The sequence below is a fragment of the Haliotis cracherodii genome, unplaced genomic scaffold (assembly GCF_022045235.1).
Source record: "Haliotis cracherodii isolate W230 unplaced genomic scaffold, xgHalCrac1.p SCAF_6, whole genome shotgun sequence".
Taxonomy (NCBI): domain Eukaryota; kingdom Metazoa; phylum Mollusca; class Gastropoda; order Lepetellida; family Haliotidae; genus Haliotis; species Haliotis cracherodii.
This window is the reverse complement of record NW_027266319.1, coordinates 42,866,743-42,887,970: the sequence shown is the minus strand read 5'-3', so window position 1 is coordinate 42,887,970 and position 21,228 is coordinate 42,866,743. Positions and strand designations below refer to the sequence as shown.

Sequence of the window (21,228 nt, the reverse complement as noted above, 5' to 3'; positions counted from 1 at the left end):
AATCCACAACTATGCAGCTTTGAACTCCTTCAGCATCCACCTTACTCCCCAGACTCTTTCTCTTCCCAAAGATGATGCAACATCAGGGAGTTCCAGCCGGAACCCACTTCGACTCGAACGATGACTTCATAACAGCTGTTGAGAAGGACCTTTACTTCTACTTCGTTGTCGAAAGTGTGGCAATATAGAAGGGGATTGTGTTAAAAGATATAATCTTGATATCTTTATGTCAAGTCTTTACGTGTTAGACTTCTATCAATCACCATAATTCAACTGGATGTAGAAAAAGCTCACATAAAATCCCTTATCGTATGTTCAATTGCGGCAAAGTATTCCCAGACAGCAGTGTCTTTGGATTCTTTGAATCATCGCAGTTCAAATGGACTGTACAAGGTTATATAACTACTGATCTAGCCTGTAATGTCGACACCCATTGGGGGCGGTCGGGTAGCCTTGTGGTTAAAGCGTTCGCTCGTCACGTCGACCCATGTTCGTTTACCGACATGGGTACAATGTGTTAAGCCCATTTCTGGTGTTCCCCGCCGTGATATTGCTGGAATATTGCTAAAAGCGGCGTTAAACCCAACTCACTCACTCACTATACCCACTAAATGAACTCTTTATGCTATGCAGCTCATAAATTAATTATATTGTTGTGCAATGGCTGTACGTTTCGAAACATATACTTTTTAACGTTACTAAATAAAAACTCAATAATGTGACAGAGATCAGGGTCCTATTTCATCATCTATTAACATATCGTATACTTAATTTGGTATAGTAAGCCTCAATAAACGAATTATACAAATAACTCTTGAATATTTTCAAACCCCTTTACCATCTAACGTCTGATAAGGTGGGAAGTTACAGTGAATGATATAACAAGACGTATTGCATCCAACGTCTGATAATGTGGGAGGTTACAGTGAATAATATAACAAGACGTACTGCATCTAACGTCTGATTAGGTGGGAAGTTATAGTGAATAAAAAAACCAAGACGTATTGAATCTAACGTCTGATAATGTGGGAGGTTACAGTGAACAATATAACAAGACGTATTGCATCCAACGTCTGATAAGGTGGGAAATTATAGTGAATAATATAACAAGACGTATTGCATCCAATGTCTGATAAGGCGGGGAGTTACAGTGGATAATATAACAAGACGTATTGCATCCAACGTCTGATAAGGCAGGAAGTTACAGTGAATTATATAACAAGACGTATAGCATCCAACGTCTAATAATGTGGGAAGATACAGTGAATTATATAACAAGACGTATTGCATCCAACGTTTGATAAGGCAGGAAGTTACAGTGAATAATATAACAAGACGTATTGCATCCAACGTCTGATAATGTGGGAAGTTACAGTGAATAATATAATAACGTAGGCGTTGTATATAAACATTTTGAGACACAGCTAAACGCTGGTGCCTTTGCGCCATCCGCAATAGACCACCTATTGTTTCCCAAGCTGGACATGTTGTAGCTGCCACATAGACATCAGTAATAGGAAAATAGCTTTCACCCCATTCCGAGTGAAACCCTCAGTTTAGAGGCTCCAGATCTGTAGCACGATTCATTAGGAATTGGCGGCATTTGACGTGGTGGCAGCCTCTACTTTCAAGCGACATGACAGAGCAGTGTTAAGAGTTTCCATCTTGTTCGAGTGTTTCAACAACTTCGGCTAAATAATAACATTTGTGTTAACGCTTTTTTAATAACAGCTGGTCTTTGATATGTTGGAGTGAGCGAAGGTGGTGCCAAGTACTGGTATATTCTTGCTTATGACCGAGGAATGAGAAACCCGGAGTAATACGTATACTGTCAGGAAAGAGTTATTGCAGAACATATATTCACAAGGATTAAAGTAGTTAAAACTGTCAATACAGACCCTGAAACAAGTATATCCAATTAAGCCCGTGCAAGTCTCTAATATTTGGCAAGTCCAGATTATGTTATTTTACATAATAACTATGTTAATTTAAGACGTTAGTCTACATCAGTCATTCACACACACACACACACACACACACACACACACACACACACACACACACACACACACACACACACACACATATATAATAGAGGAATACCAACGATACATTACTTCAAATGTTTGAAGTATCTATATATCGCGATGACCACATTAACCTGTTAACATCTGGCCGTAATTGTGACTACTTGATGTACTGCTGTGAATATTGGATTTTGTTTGTTTAACGCCGCACTCAGCAAGATTACAGTTATGTGACGGCGGTCTGTAAATACTCGAGTCTGGACCAGAAAATCCGGGGATTGACATCAGCCAAGTCAGCGAGCCTGACACCAGATCCCTTTGGACGCCCCTTACGAACAGCATATGCAGTCGCCTTTTACCACAAGAATGAGTTGCTGAAGACCTATTTTTACCCGGATCTTCACGGGTAGAATGATGGATGTAGCAGAAGACTGAGTTACATGCACATAACCAATCTGACAATTGTGTATTATTATTTGTTTTTATTGTATAAATACCGTCTTTGTATGTGAGTTTGCGCCAGTCATGGCGTTACGCTAAACTGAAACATTAACAATGTCTGTGGAATTTGCCAAATCATTTGAATGTGTCTATTTCTAATTCTCTAATTCTTGCTAAGATAATCTTCGCAAGCATATTTTCATTAATGTGAGCCGAGATGAATAAATTTGAATCGTGTAAAATCTGAATTTTGATTAGCTTATATTTTTCAAACAAGTATCCCATGGTTAAATACGTTCGGATATCTGATCTTCTAATACAGATGTCCACCTGTGGGTTCACAACACTTTTATTTCGTTATTTTATGTACAACGACATAATGGCAATTGAAAATAAATGGCATGTGGCATCTTGGAAGGGTCAGCCAACATGCCTCGCCGCTGTCCGAAGGGAGAATCCCGACTTACACAAAACATTCTAAATTTAACTTCCAGCCAAACCACTTCCATGTAACTTACATTAACTCCCTGCTAAAACCCATGTCCCGCCAATGTGCCTACGGCACAAGTACAAGTGTTCAGAGCACATTTAGTTTGGATACCTGATATATTTCGCTTGATTTTAACTGAACCATTTATAATAATGACAATATTAGAAAATAAATTAATATCATTTGATTCTAATATGTATGTATTCATGTTTGTATCGCAGCTGAGTCTGATATACACGTGATGAAGTAGTCGTCTCATAGCCGGCGTACAAAAGGGTGTTCCTGGTTGATGGCGGCGTTTCAGAATGATCATTGGTGATTAGAGAAGTAGTCGTCTCATAGCCGGGGTACAAAAGGATGTTCCTGGTTGATGGCGGCGTTTCAGAATGATCATTGGTGATTAGAGAAGTAGTCGTCTCATAGCCGGGGTACAAAAGGGTGTTCACGGTTGATGGCGGCGTTTCAGAATGATCACTGGTGATTAGAGAAGTAGTCGTCTCATAGCCGGGGTACAAAAGGGTGTTCACGGTTGATGGCGGCGTTTCAGAATGATCACTGGTGATTAGAGAAGTAGTCGTCTCATAGCCGGGGTACAAAAGGGTGTTCACGGTTGATGGCGGCGTTTCAGAATGATCATTGGTGATTAGAGAAGTAGTCGTCTCATAGCCGGGGTACAAAAGGATGTTCCTGGTTGATGGCGGCGTTTAAGAATGATCATTGGTGATTAGAGAAGTAGTCGTCTCATAGCCGGGGTACAAAAGGGTGTTCCTGGTTGATGGCGGCGTTTCAGAATGATCATTGGTGATTAGAGAAGTAGTCGTCTCATAGCCGGGGTACAAAAGGGTGTTCCTGGTTGATGGCGGCGTTTCAGAATGATCATTGGTGATTAGAGAAGTAGTCGTCTCATAGCCGGGGTACAAAAGGGTGTTCACGGTTGATGGCGGCGTTTCAGAATGATCATAGGTGATTAGAGAAGTAGTCGTCTCATAGCCGGCGTACAAAAGGGTGTTCACGGTTGATGGCGGCGTTTCAGAATGATCACTGGTGATTAGAGAAGTAGTCGTCTCATAGCCGGGGTACAAAAGGGTGTTCCTGGTTGATGGCGGCGTTTCAGAATGATCATTGGTGATTAGAGAAGTAGTCGTCTCATAGCCGGGGTACAAAAGGATGTTCCTGGTTGATGGCGGCGTTTCAGAATGATCACTGGTGATTAGAGAAGTAGTCGTCTCATAGCCGGGGTACAAAAGGGTGTTCCTGGTTGATGGCGGCGTTTCAGAATGATCATTGGTGATTAGAGAAGTAGTCGTCTCATAGCCGGGGTACAAAAGGATGTTCCTGGTTGATGGCGGCGTTTCAGAATGATCACTGGTGATTAGAGAAGTAGTCGTCTCATAGCCGCGGTACAAAAGGGTGTTCCTGGTTGATGGCGGCGTTTCAGAATGATCATTGGTGATTAGAGAAGTAGTCGTCTCATAGCCGGGGTACAAAAGGATGTTCCTGGTTGATGGCGGCGTTTCAGAATGATCACTGGTGATTAGAGAAGTAGTCGTCTCATAGCCGGGGTACAAAAGGGTGTTCCTGGTTGATGGCGGCGTTTCAGAATGATCATTGGTGATTAGAGAAGTAGTCGTCTCATAGCCGGGGTACAAAAGGATGTTCCTGGTTGATGGCGGCGTTTCAGAATGATCACTGGTGATTAGAGAAGTAGTCGTCTCATAGCCGGGGTACAAAAGGGTGTTCACGGTTGATGGCGACGTTTCAGAATGATCATTGGTGATTAGTGAATAAACAGACACACGTAATTCTTAAAAATTGAATTTCGGAGTATCCGATATTTATGTTTTAAAGTGAATGGTAATTAGTAACATGTCCAATGTAGCCATATTTACGATGTATCTAGTTTTCAGGGGTCATTTGCAATATTTTTGCTTTGCCCAAAATGACTGCGATATCACAGAATAGAACATTTACCGCAGCATTCAAAACCGTTAAGTGTCTTATATGTGCGTCATGTTTTTTAGTTTTTTTTCGACTTCAACGTGAGGATTGATAATCAAGGAAATATATGTGCCTGTGGCAGATTGTATAACGGGAATCCCCCTATTTCCAACGTTTTCTCCATGAAGTATTGCAACAAAAGATATGATACACACAAACCTAAGACATATTGAACTGTATAAATCAGTCTGTAATTCCGGTAGATGATCTATTCCATGAGGTACATGTTAATATAATCGACATGCAGAAGTTTAAAAAAACAGAAACGATGTGATTTATCTAAAATGATCTGAATGATCCGGAATATGTTTTCCGGCTATATTATTCATCGTCTTAAATTGGAATATCTACGGTAATTCCATGTGGACGCAGGTATTTCAGTTATATATCTGTCTCCTTCCACGCAGTAACATTTATGTACAATTTGATGCCAAGAAAATATTTGCTTTTAGCTGACTAAAGTGGCTAAGAGATAAATCGCTGGCATATATATGGTTTACACGTATGACACGCGCCTTACAGTAACAGAATGGGCTTCGTCATCTCGTTTACAAATGGACCACATTGAAAGTGAATTGACTATCAATTCAAACTCCTCGTTGCAACGTGTTGCCAAGTGACGACATTTATTGAAGAAGTGAAGAAATTACAGAAGGAATGACATATTTCTTGTTATATAATGTGATATATTTCTCGTTATGTTAGTCCGATTTGTTTGACGTTATAGAAGAGTGACATAAGTCTCGTTACGCTTTTGTCGTTATACAAGATTGATAATATTTTCTTTACATTAATGCGGTATGTGTGCTGTTATACCGGTCTCCTCCCATTAGTAAGACAGCCCAGTTGTGAGACACCTTAAAACAACAATGTCATACCTGGTTGCACATGTTAATCAGGTAATTAACCCCTATCATGAAAATGGACTTGTCTTATTATAGAAAAAAGAAATGAATCAAGATGCTTGATACCCTCTTTTACTTTATTTCATTCAACATTTTAATTCATCCATCCCTTAAATCCATTGTTTTAAAATATTCGCCACTTAGAGTTCAGTTAAAGTTAATTTCACAGTTCACATCACAGTTCACATCAAGGTTGTCACACTGACACAACCTTAATCCATCTTCAGAAGTTTGCCAACAGCATCCAAGAACTGGAGTGGTGTCTTGACACCATGGGATAGCTGATCCTTCAGTCGATTGTCAATCTCCTTGTACACACGCTTTCTTGCTGGTGGAGCTGCACCTAGGTCTAACTGAGATAGCTTGGTCTTCTCAGATTTCTCAATCTTCTTGATGATCTCGATGAACCTGTAGAGATTAGGATGACGATGATTCAGTGATGCATTGAGGCGACTGTGGAAACCCTCCAGGTTGTTGTTGGTACTTGGGCCGAATGTCTGGTGATGGTTCCACAGTGAAAGAGGGAATCTGGCTTCATAAGCATGTAATATGTAGTCGTTTAATTCGTCAGCATTCGGTACATCGTGGAGACAATCCATGCATCCTGAACCTGTTGAAGAGGCAAGGCAAGGCAGAGGCAAGGCAGCAGCTCGTCGGATGCACTGTTCCACAAGGGGGTTATCTCTGTATCCAACAGCAAGACCAAGCTCCTGTGTTTTCCGCCAAATCGCCTGGGTAAAGTGGAAGAAACACCCCTTGATGTCTGAACCTTGAAACTCTGTCTGGAGGGCTCTAATGGCAGGAACTTCAAAGTCCACCTGGAATGTCTCTGGGTTGAATGGTTGGTTCAGTAGATGTTGGATGTGGACCTTCAACTGAGCAAATAGGCGTTGGTAAGTTGTAGTCCGACGATCAGGCATCAATGCGTAGACTAGGGGATAGGTAATGCTTCCTTTCCGTGCATGCAGTATGTAAAGCTGATTCCAAAGATGTGGGCAGGCGCAGAAAGTACCATCCGTGTAGACAATGGAAGCTGACTGGAGGACTCTAAGCTGATCATCAGTTGCAAATACCAGCATCTTGTCTTCTTCACCGTCGGCAAAAAGCAGAAACCGCTCATGGGTCTCTCTCCAGGGTGCTGCAATGTCGACTTCAGCTCTGGTTTTCGGGAGTTTCGGGATGGTGTGTGCGGTGTCTGTACATGGCGCTGCCGACTGAGCTGAAGGAGGGAAATATAGCTGCGGCCTCCGGATCATGTCTCAAGACCTCGTCGTTGTAGAGGGCTGGCATAGGAGTGGTTGGTTCTTCTCTTGCTCTCTTCCTTAAGCTGCCAAGGAACTGGATTCTGCTGGTGTCTTCTGGTGGGTGGTTGTGTACAGTGAAATTTCCAACTGTTGTACATGGGATGTAACCGTCATACCAGTGTGATATTATTGTTGTTATTCCATTGTGATATGCTTGTCGTCATGCTGGAGTTGCATCTTTCTTTACAAGGGTGTTTACCGTTATACACAAAAGGTGTTCTTCGTCATACAAGCCTGGTGCATTAGCCATATTATTACTGTGATATGCTTGGCATCAAACCACTGTCAGCGATATGTTTGTCGTTATCCTGGAGTGATGTGTTTGTCTTTATACTTCATATTGTCGTCATACTAGAGTGGCATGTTGTCGTCATACTAGATTGACATGTTGTCGCCATACTAGAGTGACGAATTGTCGTCATACTAGAGTGACATGTTGTCGTCATACTAGAGTGACATGTCGTCATACTAGTATGACATGTTGTCGCCATACTAGAGTGACGAATTGTCGTCATACTAGAGTGACATGTCGTCATACTAGAGTGACATGTTGTCAACATACTAGAGAGACATGCTGTCGTCATACTAGAGTGACATGTTGTCATACTAGAGTGGCATGTTGTCGTCATACTAGAGTGACGAATTGTCGTCATACTAGAGTGACATGTTGTCGTCATACTAGAGTGACATGTTGTCGCCATACTAGAGTGGCATGTTTGTCATTTACAAGTGCGATATGTTTTGTCAGCATATTAGAGTTGTATGTTTGTCGTTATACTGGAGTCTTTCCACAGAGAGATACGTTTCTCGGTGGCAGATGGCATTTAGAAGATGTACACCTGTGTCTGATGTTAGTTAAACTATTTCAAGGTTTCTGATGTTATTTAGATGATGTACAAGTGTATATGTTAGTTAGATGATGTACACATGTCCATGTTAGTTTGATGATGTACAGGTGTCCAAGTTAGCCACATCATGTACACGTATCTGGTGTTTGTTAGATGATGTACACGTGTCTATGTTAGTTTAATGACGTACAGGTGTTCAAGTTAGTTAGATGATGTACAGGTGCCCATGTTAGTTAGATGATGTACAGGTGTCTATGTTAGTTAGATGTTGTAGAAGTGTCTGATGTTAGTTAGATGATGTAGAAGTGTCCATGTTAATTAGATGATGTAGAAGTGTCTGATGTTAGGTAGATGATGTACAAGTGTCTATGTTAATTAGATGATGCAGAAGTGTCGATGTTAGTAAGATCATATACACGTAACCGTGTTAGTTAGATGATGTAGAAGTGTCTGATGTTAGGTAGATGATGTACAAGTGTCCATGTTAGCTAGATGATGTACACGTGTCAATGTTAGTTAGATGATGTACACACGTCTGTTTTAGTTAGATGATGTACAGCTGTCAATGTTTGTTAGATGATGTACAGCTGTCCATGTTTGTTAGATGATGTACAGGTGTCCATGTTTATTAGATGATGTAGAAGGGTCCATGTTATTTAGATGATGTACATGTGGCTGATGATGTTAGATGCTGAACAGGTGCCTATGTTAGTTAGATGATGTACATATGGCTTATGTTGTTAGATGCTGTACAGGTGCCTATATTAGTTAGATTATGTACACGTGGCTCATGTTGTTAGATGCTGTACAGCTGCCTAGTTTTGTTAGATGATGTACATGTGGCTGATGTTGTTAGGTGCTGTACATGTGCCTAGTTTAGCTAGATGATGTACATGTGGCTGATGTTGTTAGATGCTGTATGGGTGCCTATGTTAGTTAGATGATGTACATGTGGATGATGTTGTTAGATGCTGTAGAGGTGCCTATGTTAGTTAGATGATGTACATGTGGCTGATGCTGTTAGACCCTGTACCGGTGCCTATGTTAGTTAGATGATGTACATGTGGATGATGTTGTTAGATGCTGTAGAGGTGCCTATGTTAGTTAGATGATGTACAGGTGGCTGATGTTGTTAGATGCTGTACAGGTGCCTATGTTAGTTAGGTGATGTACATGTGGCTGTTGTTGTTAGATGCTGTACCGGTGCCCATGTTAGTTAGATGCTGTACATGTGGCTGATGTTGTTAGATGCTGTATGGGTGCCTATGTTTGTTAGATGATGTACATGTGGCTTGATGTTGTTAGATGCATTTTGGGTGCCTATGTAAGTTAGATTATGTACATGTGGCTGATGTTGTTAGATGCTGTACAGGTGCCTATGTTAGTTAGATGATGTACATGTGGCTGATGTTGTTAGATGCTGTAGAGGTGCCTATGTTAGTTAGGTGATGTACATGTTGATGATGTTGTTAGATGCATTTCGGGTGCCTATGTTAGTTAGATGATGTACATGTGGCTGATGTTGTTAGATGCATTTTGGGTGCCTATGTAAGTTGGATTATGTACATGTGGCTGATGTTTTTAGATGCTGTAGAAGTGCCTATGTTAGTTAGATGATGTACAGGTGGCTGATGTTGTTAGATGCTGTATGGGTGCCTATGTTAGTTAGTTGATGTACAGGTTGCTGATGTTGTTAGATGCATTTTGGGTGCCTATGTTAGTTAGATGATGTACATGTGGCTGATGTTGTTAGATGCTGTACATGTGCCTATGTTAGTTAGATGCTGTATAGGTGCCTATGTTAGTTAGGTGATGTACATGTGGCTGATGTTGTTAGATGCTGTACAGGTGCCTATGTTAGTTAGGTGATGTATAGGTGGCTGATGTTGTTAGATGCTGTACAGGTGCCTATGTTAGTTAGATGATGTACATGTGGATGATGTTGTTAGATGCTGTAGAAGTGCCTATGTTAGTTAGATGATGTACATGTGGATGATGTTGTTAGATGCTGTACAGGTGCCTATGTTTGTTAGATGATGTACATGTGGATGATGTTGTTAGATGCTGTATAGGTTCCTATTTTAGTGAGATGCTGTACATGTGGCTGATGTTGTTAGATGCTGTATGGGTGCCTATGTTAGTTAGATGCTGTACATGTGGCTGATGTTGTTAGATGGTGTACAGGTGCCTATGTTAGTTAGATGATTTACATGTGGCTGATGTTGTTAGATGGTGTACAGGTGCCTATGTTAGTTAGATGATGTACATGTGGCTGAAGTAGTATAGGTAATGGGGGTTCTGCCGCAACTCCACTGGAGCCAGATTTATTTACCTATACTGCTACTACAGATGACATTTTTTTATGCCAAAATGATGATGCGATTCAATGATAGTCATGAGAATAAGTTAAATTGGCTCTAGCTCACCAATACCTGGGGCCAATCATTGCTTTAGAAGAGCCTAAATGGTAATAAAAATATTCTTTATTATATCAATAAAACGATATTCAACATTTTTATTAAGTTCTTCGTTCATTTTACTAGGAGACCAGACGATATAACTACATGTACACTCTTCTTGTAAATTGATAAGAAACAATTGATAACCGTATTTGGTTGGTTTGACATCACTGATATAATAAAAACCTTGTGGTAATTCTCTCCATTTAATAGCTTTTTCGATCTCCATTATTATATATATTTATGTAAGCATTTGTCTAAATGTGATCTAACGATAGTAAGCAATCTATTTTTAATCTCCGACCAGTTCTTTGGTTTTGGTACGGAATAATTGACGCGCTTGTTGTCTCCCCTGTTCTATGAACTTTTTTTTCTCATCTTTGCTAATACCACTAGTCTTACGAGATTTTGATCGAATCTCCTGCTTCATTGCGTTGTATTTGGTGAGTTCTGACAACACTTAACGAAACTCATCCTCGGATATCTTACAATCGACCATTGCTGTCGAAATATGATCCTCAATGCTGTTCAACTTTGCTTCGGCAAGTATCCGAATACTATCGAGTTTTAATGCTTTCTTTTGGAACCTACGAGAAATGAATTTTATCGCTATTCCTGCCAGTCCCGAGACTCCAGCCGCTATTTCCATGCCGAGCACGATAGGCGCAGCGATTATAGTTGATAATAACTAACACCTGCTACACCGAGTCCCATGCCAGCTGCTACAAGAGCGGTGTCAACTCCGTCCAGAGCATTCACGGCTCTGCGATACTTTTTATACAATCCAAGTCTCAACTCCCTATCCTTCTCTATTCGATGTTTTATGTCGCTTATTTCATGAAATCGAAATTCATCAACAGTTTCCATCTTTTCATCGAGCACCGGATATAAACTCATAGTGTATATTACGATCATATAATAGTCTTTAATTGGTCTTGCTTAAATGTTTTGAGAGTATACATCAACCTTATCAAATGTATATTATACGGCAAGAATATCTTAGTAAGAGAAATACTGTCACTTTTAATAATTTGGACCCCCTCGAGGGTTGCAACGTGTGATATGAATAATACTGCAACGTCGACGCTCGTGTTTCTTGAGCCATTTAGACCTGGTAATATTTCGAAGGCATCAACCGGTGCATCTCCGAACAAGACTTCAATAATAAGAGTAGAAATATTAGGTATTGCACTCAAGTTAACTTGAATATCATCGAATTCAGCAACCAAATTTAAACTAACATTTTTTAAGGCCGGACGACTATATAACATATGACCTGGGTCTTCTGGCAGGGGAGAGACTAACACACTTTTTCGTTTTGACGGGATATAGGCCGCGAGTACGATACCACTATTTATTATCTTAGTTAAATTATGTCCCTTACCCATCATCACATAAGGTGGAGTAATGACGATATTCAATAGCCACTTGATGTTTGCTTCGAACATAGTCCATTTATTCTCACCGTTGCGAGTAATATTGTACGAAGTGTTTTTAAGAAGTCTACTAACGTCGACATCGCTTAAATCTTCAACATTACCCGTGAATGTAACTTCTTTCTGCTTGTATACATTATCGTATTGGGTAAAGCGTATAACTTACCATCGGTACCGGGTTTACCGAATCCTTCTGGGATATTCTCAAGACGACGACCCCTCGAATTTTTCCATTCGCAGCACGACGACCGCCGGTACGCCTTTGATGTGTGGTGTTGTTTTAGGAGGGGACTAACTCCTTGGTTAGTGTCAAAAACTGAAATGTGTTCACTGAATCTCCAAAACATGGTAGTCTGTCATCATTCTCGATATGGCAAACGCGCAGTTACAGTACACGTTTCTTCCAGTTTCTTCCAACTGCACGCGGCAGTAGATACCTTTGTACTGGTGGCTACACCTACCGAGTTGGAAAAAGGAAGAGGAATGACTGGATCTCTTGGAAGTGCACCAGCAAAGACTGTCGTTCCACAGTATCGACAGTCAATGACATCATGACGAAAATTTGTTTAATTTTGTGTATATTTTAGTGTAATATGATATATGAAACATGTCCATATTAGCGCATATACCAAGTTTTTATTTATTGCAGCTGCAAAGATAGCAGCCCTCGACGTCTTCCCCAATGCCACTTGGAAAGGCTGTTTTTTCCATTACACCCAGTGTGTATGGAGAAAGGCTCAACAGGTCGGTCTCCAGTCAGACTATGGTGACAACCAAGAGGTCAAAACCTTTGTTAAAAGATGCGCTGTTCTTCCCATGGTTCCAGTGGAAGAGGTAAATAACATCACATCTCACTGAAAAATGTTTAAACATTTAAAAGATATATTTTAAAATATAATTATATGTAAATTACTATATGGTTAACCTCAACATGCTATCGTATATAGCATTGAGAGTAAATAAGTTATGTTTCTTATGGCAATATATATTATTATTACAATCCAATTATGATAATAATATATATCTACAATATTCTTTCTGTAATTACAGGTTGATGATGTATGGCTCCAGACAATTGCTGACATGCCGAACGACCAACGCTGTGTCCAGCTCGGCGACTACGTCACCACAACCTGGGTTGAGACAGAGCAGGAGCCTTGGAACCATTTCAACAACGACGGCCCTCGCACCAATAACCACCTGGAGGGATGGCTCGGACGCTTAAAGAAAGTCATTGGCAAAGCTCATCCCAACATCTTTGAGCTGATAAGATTTCTAGGAGCTGAACAGCAGAAGACAGAGTGTAATCTGCTACAGTACCAGGCCGACCAGCGTCTCCCACCAAAAAAGAAGAATTTCTGTGATATACAATGCAGAATCGATCAACTGAAGACCAGACTGATCCAGAATGAAGTCAGCGTAATTTTCTTTGCTGACTCAGTGTCTCATCTTCTCAAACTGTCCTAATTAATTGCCCATGACTTTTACGTCATCTTGTACATATACTTTCTAATTATTTGTAAATAAATCAATATTCCACCCTTATTGTCTTTCTTTCGTTTGTTTCAAATCCATTTCCACTTTTAAAATAACACTCGATACCCATTGTTTAACTAGATTGGCGGATTAAAATATTCACAGGACGACGACCTCACTTTTTGCTAGTTTGTTTTCATACGACACAGGGGGTCGTCGTCCTGAGAATGAACCATCCTTCTGTGTCTCCGAGATTGGAAAGCGCAATTGTATTACATTGTCTCAGCGTTCCAGGGCCTGATGAATCAACCATTATTTATAATATGGAGTGTTACACTTAAGTATCCTATATGTACAGGTTGGTGTTTTACATCTAATACAGAAATTTTGAGGTCTGAAATAATACCCCGCTTTAATTTTTTATATTGTAATGTTGAGAAAGATTCCGTTCTACCGCTTTTATATTTTTCATTTTTCACTGGAATAGATCTGAGCAGAGTTGAAGGACTTTCTAGTTGAATATTATTCGTCGTGCTTATTTGATCAAGATGGATACACAACTCTTTATAGGGAACTAAATCGGGCAATGTATATACATTCACTGTTTTGTTGGGTGATAATACTACTGGCTGTCTAAATCCAAGTGTAATTGCTAAGTTCTCGCCAATAATTACACTTGTTTCTCCAGTGCTTAAATTCACTGTCCCATTCGACTCATTTTGTGTGATACTAATTCCATTAGGCTTAAAAATTTCATTATTGAGTGAGCATACACTGTAATACCCATCAGGTATAGTAATACTATCTCTTTCATCTATTACCACTATCTCATTATTTCTTTTCGCAGCACTTATATTGGTCCACCGAGGGTAATACCTTACGTCACAGAGAGCGACTTCAAGTTGTCCAGCCGAGTTATCGACAGTACGAAGCAGTTGAATAGACTGACCATTTGTTATTATCGGAAGTGTAACATACATATTAAATATACAATGATACTATATCACAACTTAAATATGGAATCAACCATTATTTATAATATGGAGTGTTACACTTAAGTATCCTATATGTACAGGTTGGTGTTTTACATCTAATACAGAAATTTTGAGGTCTGAAATAATACCACGCTTCAATTTTTTATATTGTAATGTTGAGAAAGATTCCGTTCTACCGCTATTATATTTTTCATCTTTGACTGTAATAGATCTGAGCAGAGTTGAAGGACTTTCGAGTTGAATATTATTCGTCGTGCTTATTTGATCAAGATGGATACACAACTCTTTATAGGGAGCTACATCGGGCAATATATATATATTCACTGTGATGGTGGGTGGTAATGTTACTGACTGTCCAAATCCAAGTGTAATTGCTAAGTTCTCGCCAATAAATATACCTGTTTCTCCAGTGTATATTTTCACTGTCCCATTCGACTCATTTTGTGTGATACTAATTCCATTAGGCTTAAAAATTTCATCATTGAGTGAGCATACGCTGTAATACCCATCAGGTATAGTAATGTGTTTTTTAATACCACTGTTTTCACCTGGTATAAACATCTCATTATTTCTTTTCACAGTATTTATATTGGTCCACAGCGGGTAATACGTTACATCACATAGAGCTACTTCGAGTTGTCCATCCGAGTTATCGATAGTATGAAGCAGTTGAGTAGACTGACCATTTGTTATTCCTAGGAGTGTAACATACATATTAAATATACAATGATACTATATCATAACTTAAATATGAAATCGAGATACATTACTAATCAGTCAATTAACTGCCTCGATATCTTTGAAAAGTACAGAGTCACGGCAACTAGCGATAAAATGGTGCACGATTGGTTTCAGTAAAGATTGGCGTGTTAAAGGAGCAAACCATGGTCTAGGTGTTCCTTACACAGGGGAAATAGCCGTCAAAGAAGAAAGTGATGATTTATTTAAAGAATTTAACAAAGGTCCATTTCATGCGTTTAAGTTGTTGCATACCAGCAAACTTTACATAAGAACGTATGATTATTTTCTAAAAACCCATCATTGGTATAAAGACTGGGAACTTTCGAGTAACGATTGGAGAGGGGATATTATGAGTTTTAAGAGTGGTTTAATTTATATTGTTACAAAATTTATACAACTGAACGATACCGCAAACGCTTGGAATGAATTTCTTAATGATAAAACGGAAAATAATTTTACTAACCCAGGATTTGTAAGAGTTAATGAATCGATAAGAACTTATGTATGGGCAATTCTTGGTGCACAATCGCAAACACGAACGTCCATTATCAGTTCTGGGATGGCGCTCGATGCGCAAAAACAGTTTGTTGCAAACGTGGAGGACGCCATTTATTCACCAGTTGACATACCATCGTCTATAAAGCGTTTTCAAGATGTAAAACAGTACACTCAATCCAAAGTGGACTACGTTTATGCACCGGGATTATACATGTTTCCAAGTAATATGGAACTTAAGATCGGTCAAGTGATAGGCTATAATAATAAAATTGTTATTGCTACCGATCAACAAAAAACAGGTATAAATTCAGATATTAACGTCGAATTAATAACACAAACAATCACAGGCGAAACGGGAATAGTCAAGCCACAAACGCCAACTATCACTCAACCATCTACTGACGCACAAGTGTCACTGCATATTGCGGCTAAAAATTAACAACATATCGATGAAAAAACAGCGCTTGTATTAGGTGGAGTTGCGGCTGGTTTACTAATGATTTGGTTAAATAGTTCTTAGCGGATACGTACAACAGCCCTGCAATTGCTACGATCAGTGCCCACAGGTTTTGACTAAGCCAAGTGGTGGTCTTAGCTAATAAATTCAATAGCCAGGAAACAACACTCCCTATTATACCGGGAAGTGCGGCCGCAGCTTTCTCAGCGAGCTTTCCCGGTGCTGAACCTAATGCTTTTAAATGCTTTTTTATCCACTCTTTTATACCATCCGACGTAGGCGGTGATCCGCTACCACCTGTACCACCTGTGCCGCCGGTTAACGTGAGAGTCAAAGTCGCTATAATAAATCCCAACGCGGTTAAAATACTGACAATGATTATTCCCTGTTCTCTGAACAATGTTTCAATTTTATCGGCCAGTGTAGTGTCATCGTTGAGGACTTGATCGATAGTTTCTCGAATTCGACAGATTTGCGAACGAAGTGCCTTTCTATTACTGGAAGCTGCTTCAAGGCGGGCCGATCTTTCGTCTTCTAAGTTATGCAATATTTCCGCTTCCAAATTATCTGTGTTGTTAACGAGATTATCACGCACAGTCCGAAGAGCCTTAGTAGTCTTCGCGGAAAATGGGTAGTAGTCCACAAAACCTAATTCATCACGAACAGTGCTGATGCTGTGTTTAGCGGCTATCGTAGACAAGGCTAGGGGCTTACGAGTACGATAATGCATAAGATCAATATCCGGAGAGCCACGCAGTCGCAATATTCCTTTACTATCTATCTCATACTTTGAATAGTCACGACCAATAGGACTATCATCTTTAAAGGTATCGTAATAATCATCAACGGCTGGTTTCAAAAGTTCATCATTTACGGTTGATTGTAAAATTTCATCGTTAAGATTCGTAAAGCTGGTTTCATCAGTACCCTCTTCGATTGGATTCGGGTTATCTAAATAATCTAGTTTAAAATCAGTCATTTTTATATTAAACATATGGTTACATAATTTCAATATAACAATGTCTTCGCAATACGGACGCAAGTTAAACCCACAACGTAGACTTTGGGGGTCAAAGCAATTCGTCAGTCGATCAGAATCAAACGCTTCTGGTTCGCTTTCCTAATCTCGGTGCACACGATGTGTTAGTTCTGGGAACTGTCCGACTAGCATTTACGATTAGTTTGACTTCTACCGACGTTAACAGGGAGCCCGTTCAGAACATAGGTCGTTAAGAAAATCATCATTAAAATTAGTGGTAATGAGGTTTTGAGTATCGACGATAGCGATGTATACTATTGTTACATGGATCTCTGGAGAACGGATAAAGAGCGGAAAAACTTACAGTACCAAGGTATTTGTAATCGGAACACATTGATACTGCACGTGGACGTTGAAAATGGTGATAGTACCGTCGTAAAAGATGGCCGTTGGCGACGCATTAGGTAACCGATTCAATATTCCCCTAGACTTTGAATTACTAGATTCCCACATGCCCTTTTATCAAGCATCCCTAGGCGATAGGTTAGAATACGAACTAACTTTTAATGACTACGGTAGAGTAATCAGAGCTGCTGAAGATGCTAGCTGTTCCACTGACAATATCTCGCTGGAGTATGATATGATAACGGATCCTGAATTAGCTAGACAAATTCGTAACCATTATACAGGAGGTTTAGCCATTTTGTACGATCGCGTGCTTCGACACCGAAAGATCACGAGGGACAAAAAAAGATACGATGTGGAATATAAAACTAAACGTCCCAACGAGGTCGTTGAAGGGTATTTTAGTGTTGTTCGAGGACCCCTCCGATGCATTTAAAAGAAATACCGAGAAGTTCTACAATCCCAAGATTACAAAAGTAGAATTGACTATCGAGGGCGTTCCTAATCAACTATGTAGCCAAGGAATGCTAGCGTATCACCAGTGGGATGAGATTAAAAAACTTCCTTCTATAAAACGAAGTTATCGCGGTCGTGAAAGATCTGTCTCTCGGGAGTGTATCGATGGGTGAATACCTCACCACGAAGTACGCACTATGGCTCGACATGCGAACAACAGACAATGACCAACTACACGGCAGTGGGAGGAGAATAGAAAATGCTAGCGAGGTTGTCACTATACAGATAACGAAGCTCCAGGAAACGGCTGGTAAATTAAACATATATTTGTACGTGATCATGGATGCGCAACTTAATATACAGAATGGGAGATTCGTGCAAGCAATCTATTAATAATCTTTTACCTAAAGATCCGCACTGCGCTATCATATGTCTGGTGATTTTTTATCTCAAATTTCGAATTTGTAATGACCAAGTTTTTCATCACCCGTTCGTTTGCTGGACTTCGCTAAAGGGGTACAGTGTAAAAAAAATTCTGCCCTTGGTAATCAATTTTTTTTTTCTCCAAAATATTGAATCCACTAGAGGGGGGTGCGCATTATACATTGGTGCGCACTATACTCAAGAAAATACGGTATGCTTTCGTATTTAGCATTCTACGGTCGGCATACTCAACATAGCGTTTGGGTACTTACTAAAAAATACAACTCTGAAAGATCTCAGAGAGCAGACCAAATGGGTAGCACTCTTTCATTGCAAAGATCGAGATTCATTCGAGGAATGTTTACGCAAAAATGATGTCATTTATACCAAGCTCGAACGAGATAAAGTCAGAAAACTGTTATTGGCAATGAAGCACTGTAAACTCATATTAAAAACCGATCAACCAGCTGCTTATGCAATTGCTTAGAAAAATGTAGCAAAATGTAGCAAAATTATAGCAAAATGTAGCAAAATTGTAGCAAAATTATAGAAAAATGTGGTAAATATAGCAAAATTACGATAAATTGAACATTAGCGGTTAATATGACATAAAATGTGGTTCGAAATCATCATTCTTTCGCAACAGTTCATTATTATGGGCTGTATTGGATATGCCATATTATATTATGTTAGACTTAAATATCTCCTTAGGTATTACACTATGGAATGCGACGAACTCATCGAACAAATGCTCAAAGAATCTGATGCAGATCAAAATGGAGATAAATCTTTAGATAAACAGAGAAAGACTCGCGGCTTTGGTAGCCGGTGTTAAATGTTCCCAATATTTGGGAGAAAATTATACCATCGAAAAAATTGATAACATGACCGACAAAGAGATTAAAAAACTGTATGCGCGTTATGAGTCTAGACTGGGAGCTACCATGACTAAAACGATAGGGTCAGCTATGTTACAACTATACACAGTCGTAGCTAGTACGTTTCTCCCTATCCCGGCAGAACATCGAATGTATTTATGCGAATCTCTTGAGAAAGACCCATTCATCGGACACGCTATAAGCTCATTGAGGTGTGAGTTTTGTCATAGATACGGAATGGTCTTAGTTCCACTCACCACAGCTTTAATAACGGCTTGGTATTGTCAATTTAAACATACGTGCCCACTTAATAATAATGGAGACTCAACAGGTGACACCACAACAGATTGCGAACGAAACTGCACAACAGATTGCGGAAACGCAACAACAGATAGTGAATGAGGAACCACCACCAGCGATTGCACCACAAACACAACATGTGAATGAGAAAAAACTAAAAGCCAGAGTTACTAAGAACCCCCCAAAAATAGCTGCAGGAAGAAAGGGAGGACTCGCAAGAAAAGCAAAAATAAATAAATAATTCAAATATTAATCCGATTAAAACATGGGCACTGGTAGGAGTTGCTGGTATAGCGGCTGTATGGTTGTTTTATAAGACCGGAGAAGAGAAAACGTCACCCCCAATGCAACAACAAGTTCAATTAGAGGTTAGCCCTCATATAATGCTATAAGAAGCATAACTACTCCAGTTACAGCCGTTAAAATGTTGGTAAACACAATGTATCATTCAGCGGTGGTCACTGGCTTGGCCATTGGCTATGCCCGTATAGCTAAAATGATTACTAAAGCCACACCTCCCAAGCTAGATTTTAATGGATATGATATCGGAATGATGGTTCTGGATATTGGATTATCTATGGCAATGAAGGATATACTCATCAAACAAGGGCTTATCCTGGAAGACATAATGAAGTAATTAATTAAACATTTGAATATTTTATATTCATATACTAGGGCAACAATTGCGATGATGGTCGGTGGAGCTATTGTTAATGCTCTAGCTTTTTGGGGGAGTAATTTTTTATTTTCTAATATGAGGGAATCAAACGTTAAAGAAGTTGAAGAGGAACGTAAACGACATAACAATTGCTTTAGAACAACTCGAAGCAGCTCAGTCACAATATATGCGGCAGAGAATGAAGAGATTAGATTTTATTCAATAGAGAAATGCGTAAGGAAGGACATTCAATTCAAACGTTTAAGTATGTCGAATCTGCCATGCACGAATACTTCCTCGTTTATGGGAAAAAACTTGACCCAATACCGAGACCAACAATGGGTCAGTTTTATACACCGTCAGAGGCTCAAAAGAACCGCGAGGTCACATTTGTGATAATGGGGTTACCTGCTGTATTGATTTTCAGCTATACCATGACCTAGTTAGCTAATCTATAAATAGCGTTGGCTGACTGTCTAATCAATAGTGTAGATGTGATTTGCATTTAGACAAATGATATGATAGATGTATAAACCATGAATCATTGCAGATTTACACTCATGGGTAAAAAAACTCTATGTAACCGACGCTGTGTTGATATTTACTGCGGCATACACAATTATTACATCAGGCGCGGAAACATAAACTATATGTGATCTGTATGTGGGATAGGGGTCAAAGGTTGTTATTGTTTATGTAAGGAACATGGTGCTGATAGGGTCAGGAACCAGATTATTTATGCTAGGAAGAGAGATTACATCAACGAGAGGAATAGGTTGGGGAGAATACGTATTTAGATATATGAAAAACAACCAATTAGACATTTGTCTCATTTTGCATATACCATTCAACCACAATGGTTTTTGTCAGAGAGTTGAAGGCTATGGCAAAGCAACGTGGTCTACGTGGATATTCTTGAATGAGAAAAGCTGAATTGATTACCTTACTAGGTTTGGAATACAACAAACCCCAGACTGTTAGAGAACTCAAAGCTCAAGCGAGAAACAGTGGGCTGAGAGGTTATTCTGGAATGAGAAGAGCGGAATTGATCGCT

At 39.6% G+C, this 21,228-nt stretch overlaps 2 protein-coding genes across 2 annotated transcripts; one reads left to right on the top strand and one right to left on the bottom strand.

The window, feature by feature from the left end:
• Positions 1 to 5,785: 5,785 nt before the first annotated feature.
• Positions 5,786 to 7,117, bottom strand: LOC139446442 (uncharacterized). Its single transcript, XM_071227765.1, has 2 exons — positions 6,270 to 7,117; positions 5,786 to 5,813 (listed from the first exon to the last, which is right to left on the bottom strand). Exons 1-2 carry the CDS (start codon positions 7,115 to 7,117, stop codon positions 5,786 to 5,788), a joined length of 876 nt encoding a protein of 291 aa, XP_071083866.1.
• Positions 7,118 to 12,724: 5,607 nt separating this feature from the next.
• Positions 12,725 to 13,375, top strand: LOC139444766 (uncharacterized). The gene is made up of 2 exons (XM_071225713.1): positions 12,725 to 12,742; positions 12,959 to 13,375. Exons 1-2 carry the CDS (start codon positions 12,725 to 12,727, stop codon positions 13,373 to 13,375), a joined length of 435 nt encoding a protein of 144 aa, XP_071081814.1.
• Positions 13,376 to 21,228: the final 7,853 nt, after the last annotated feature.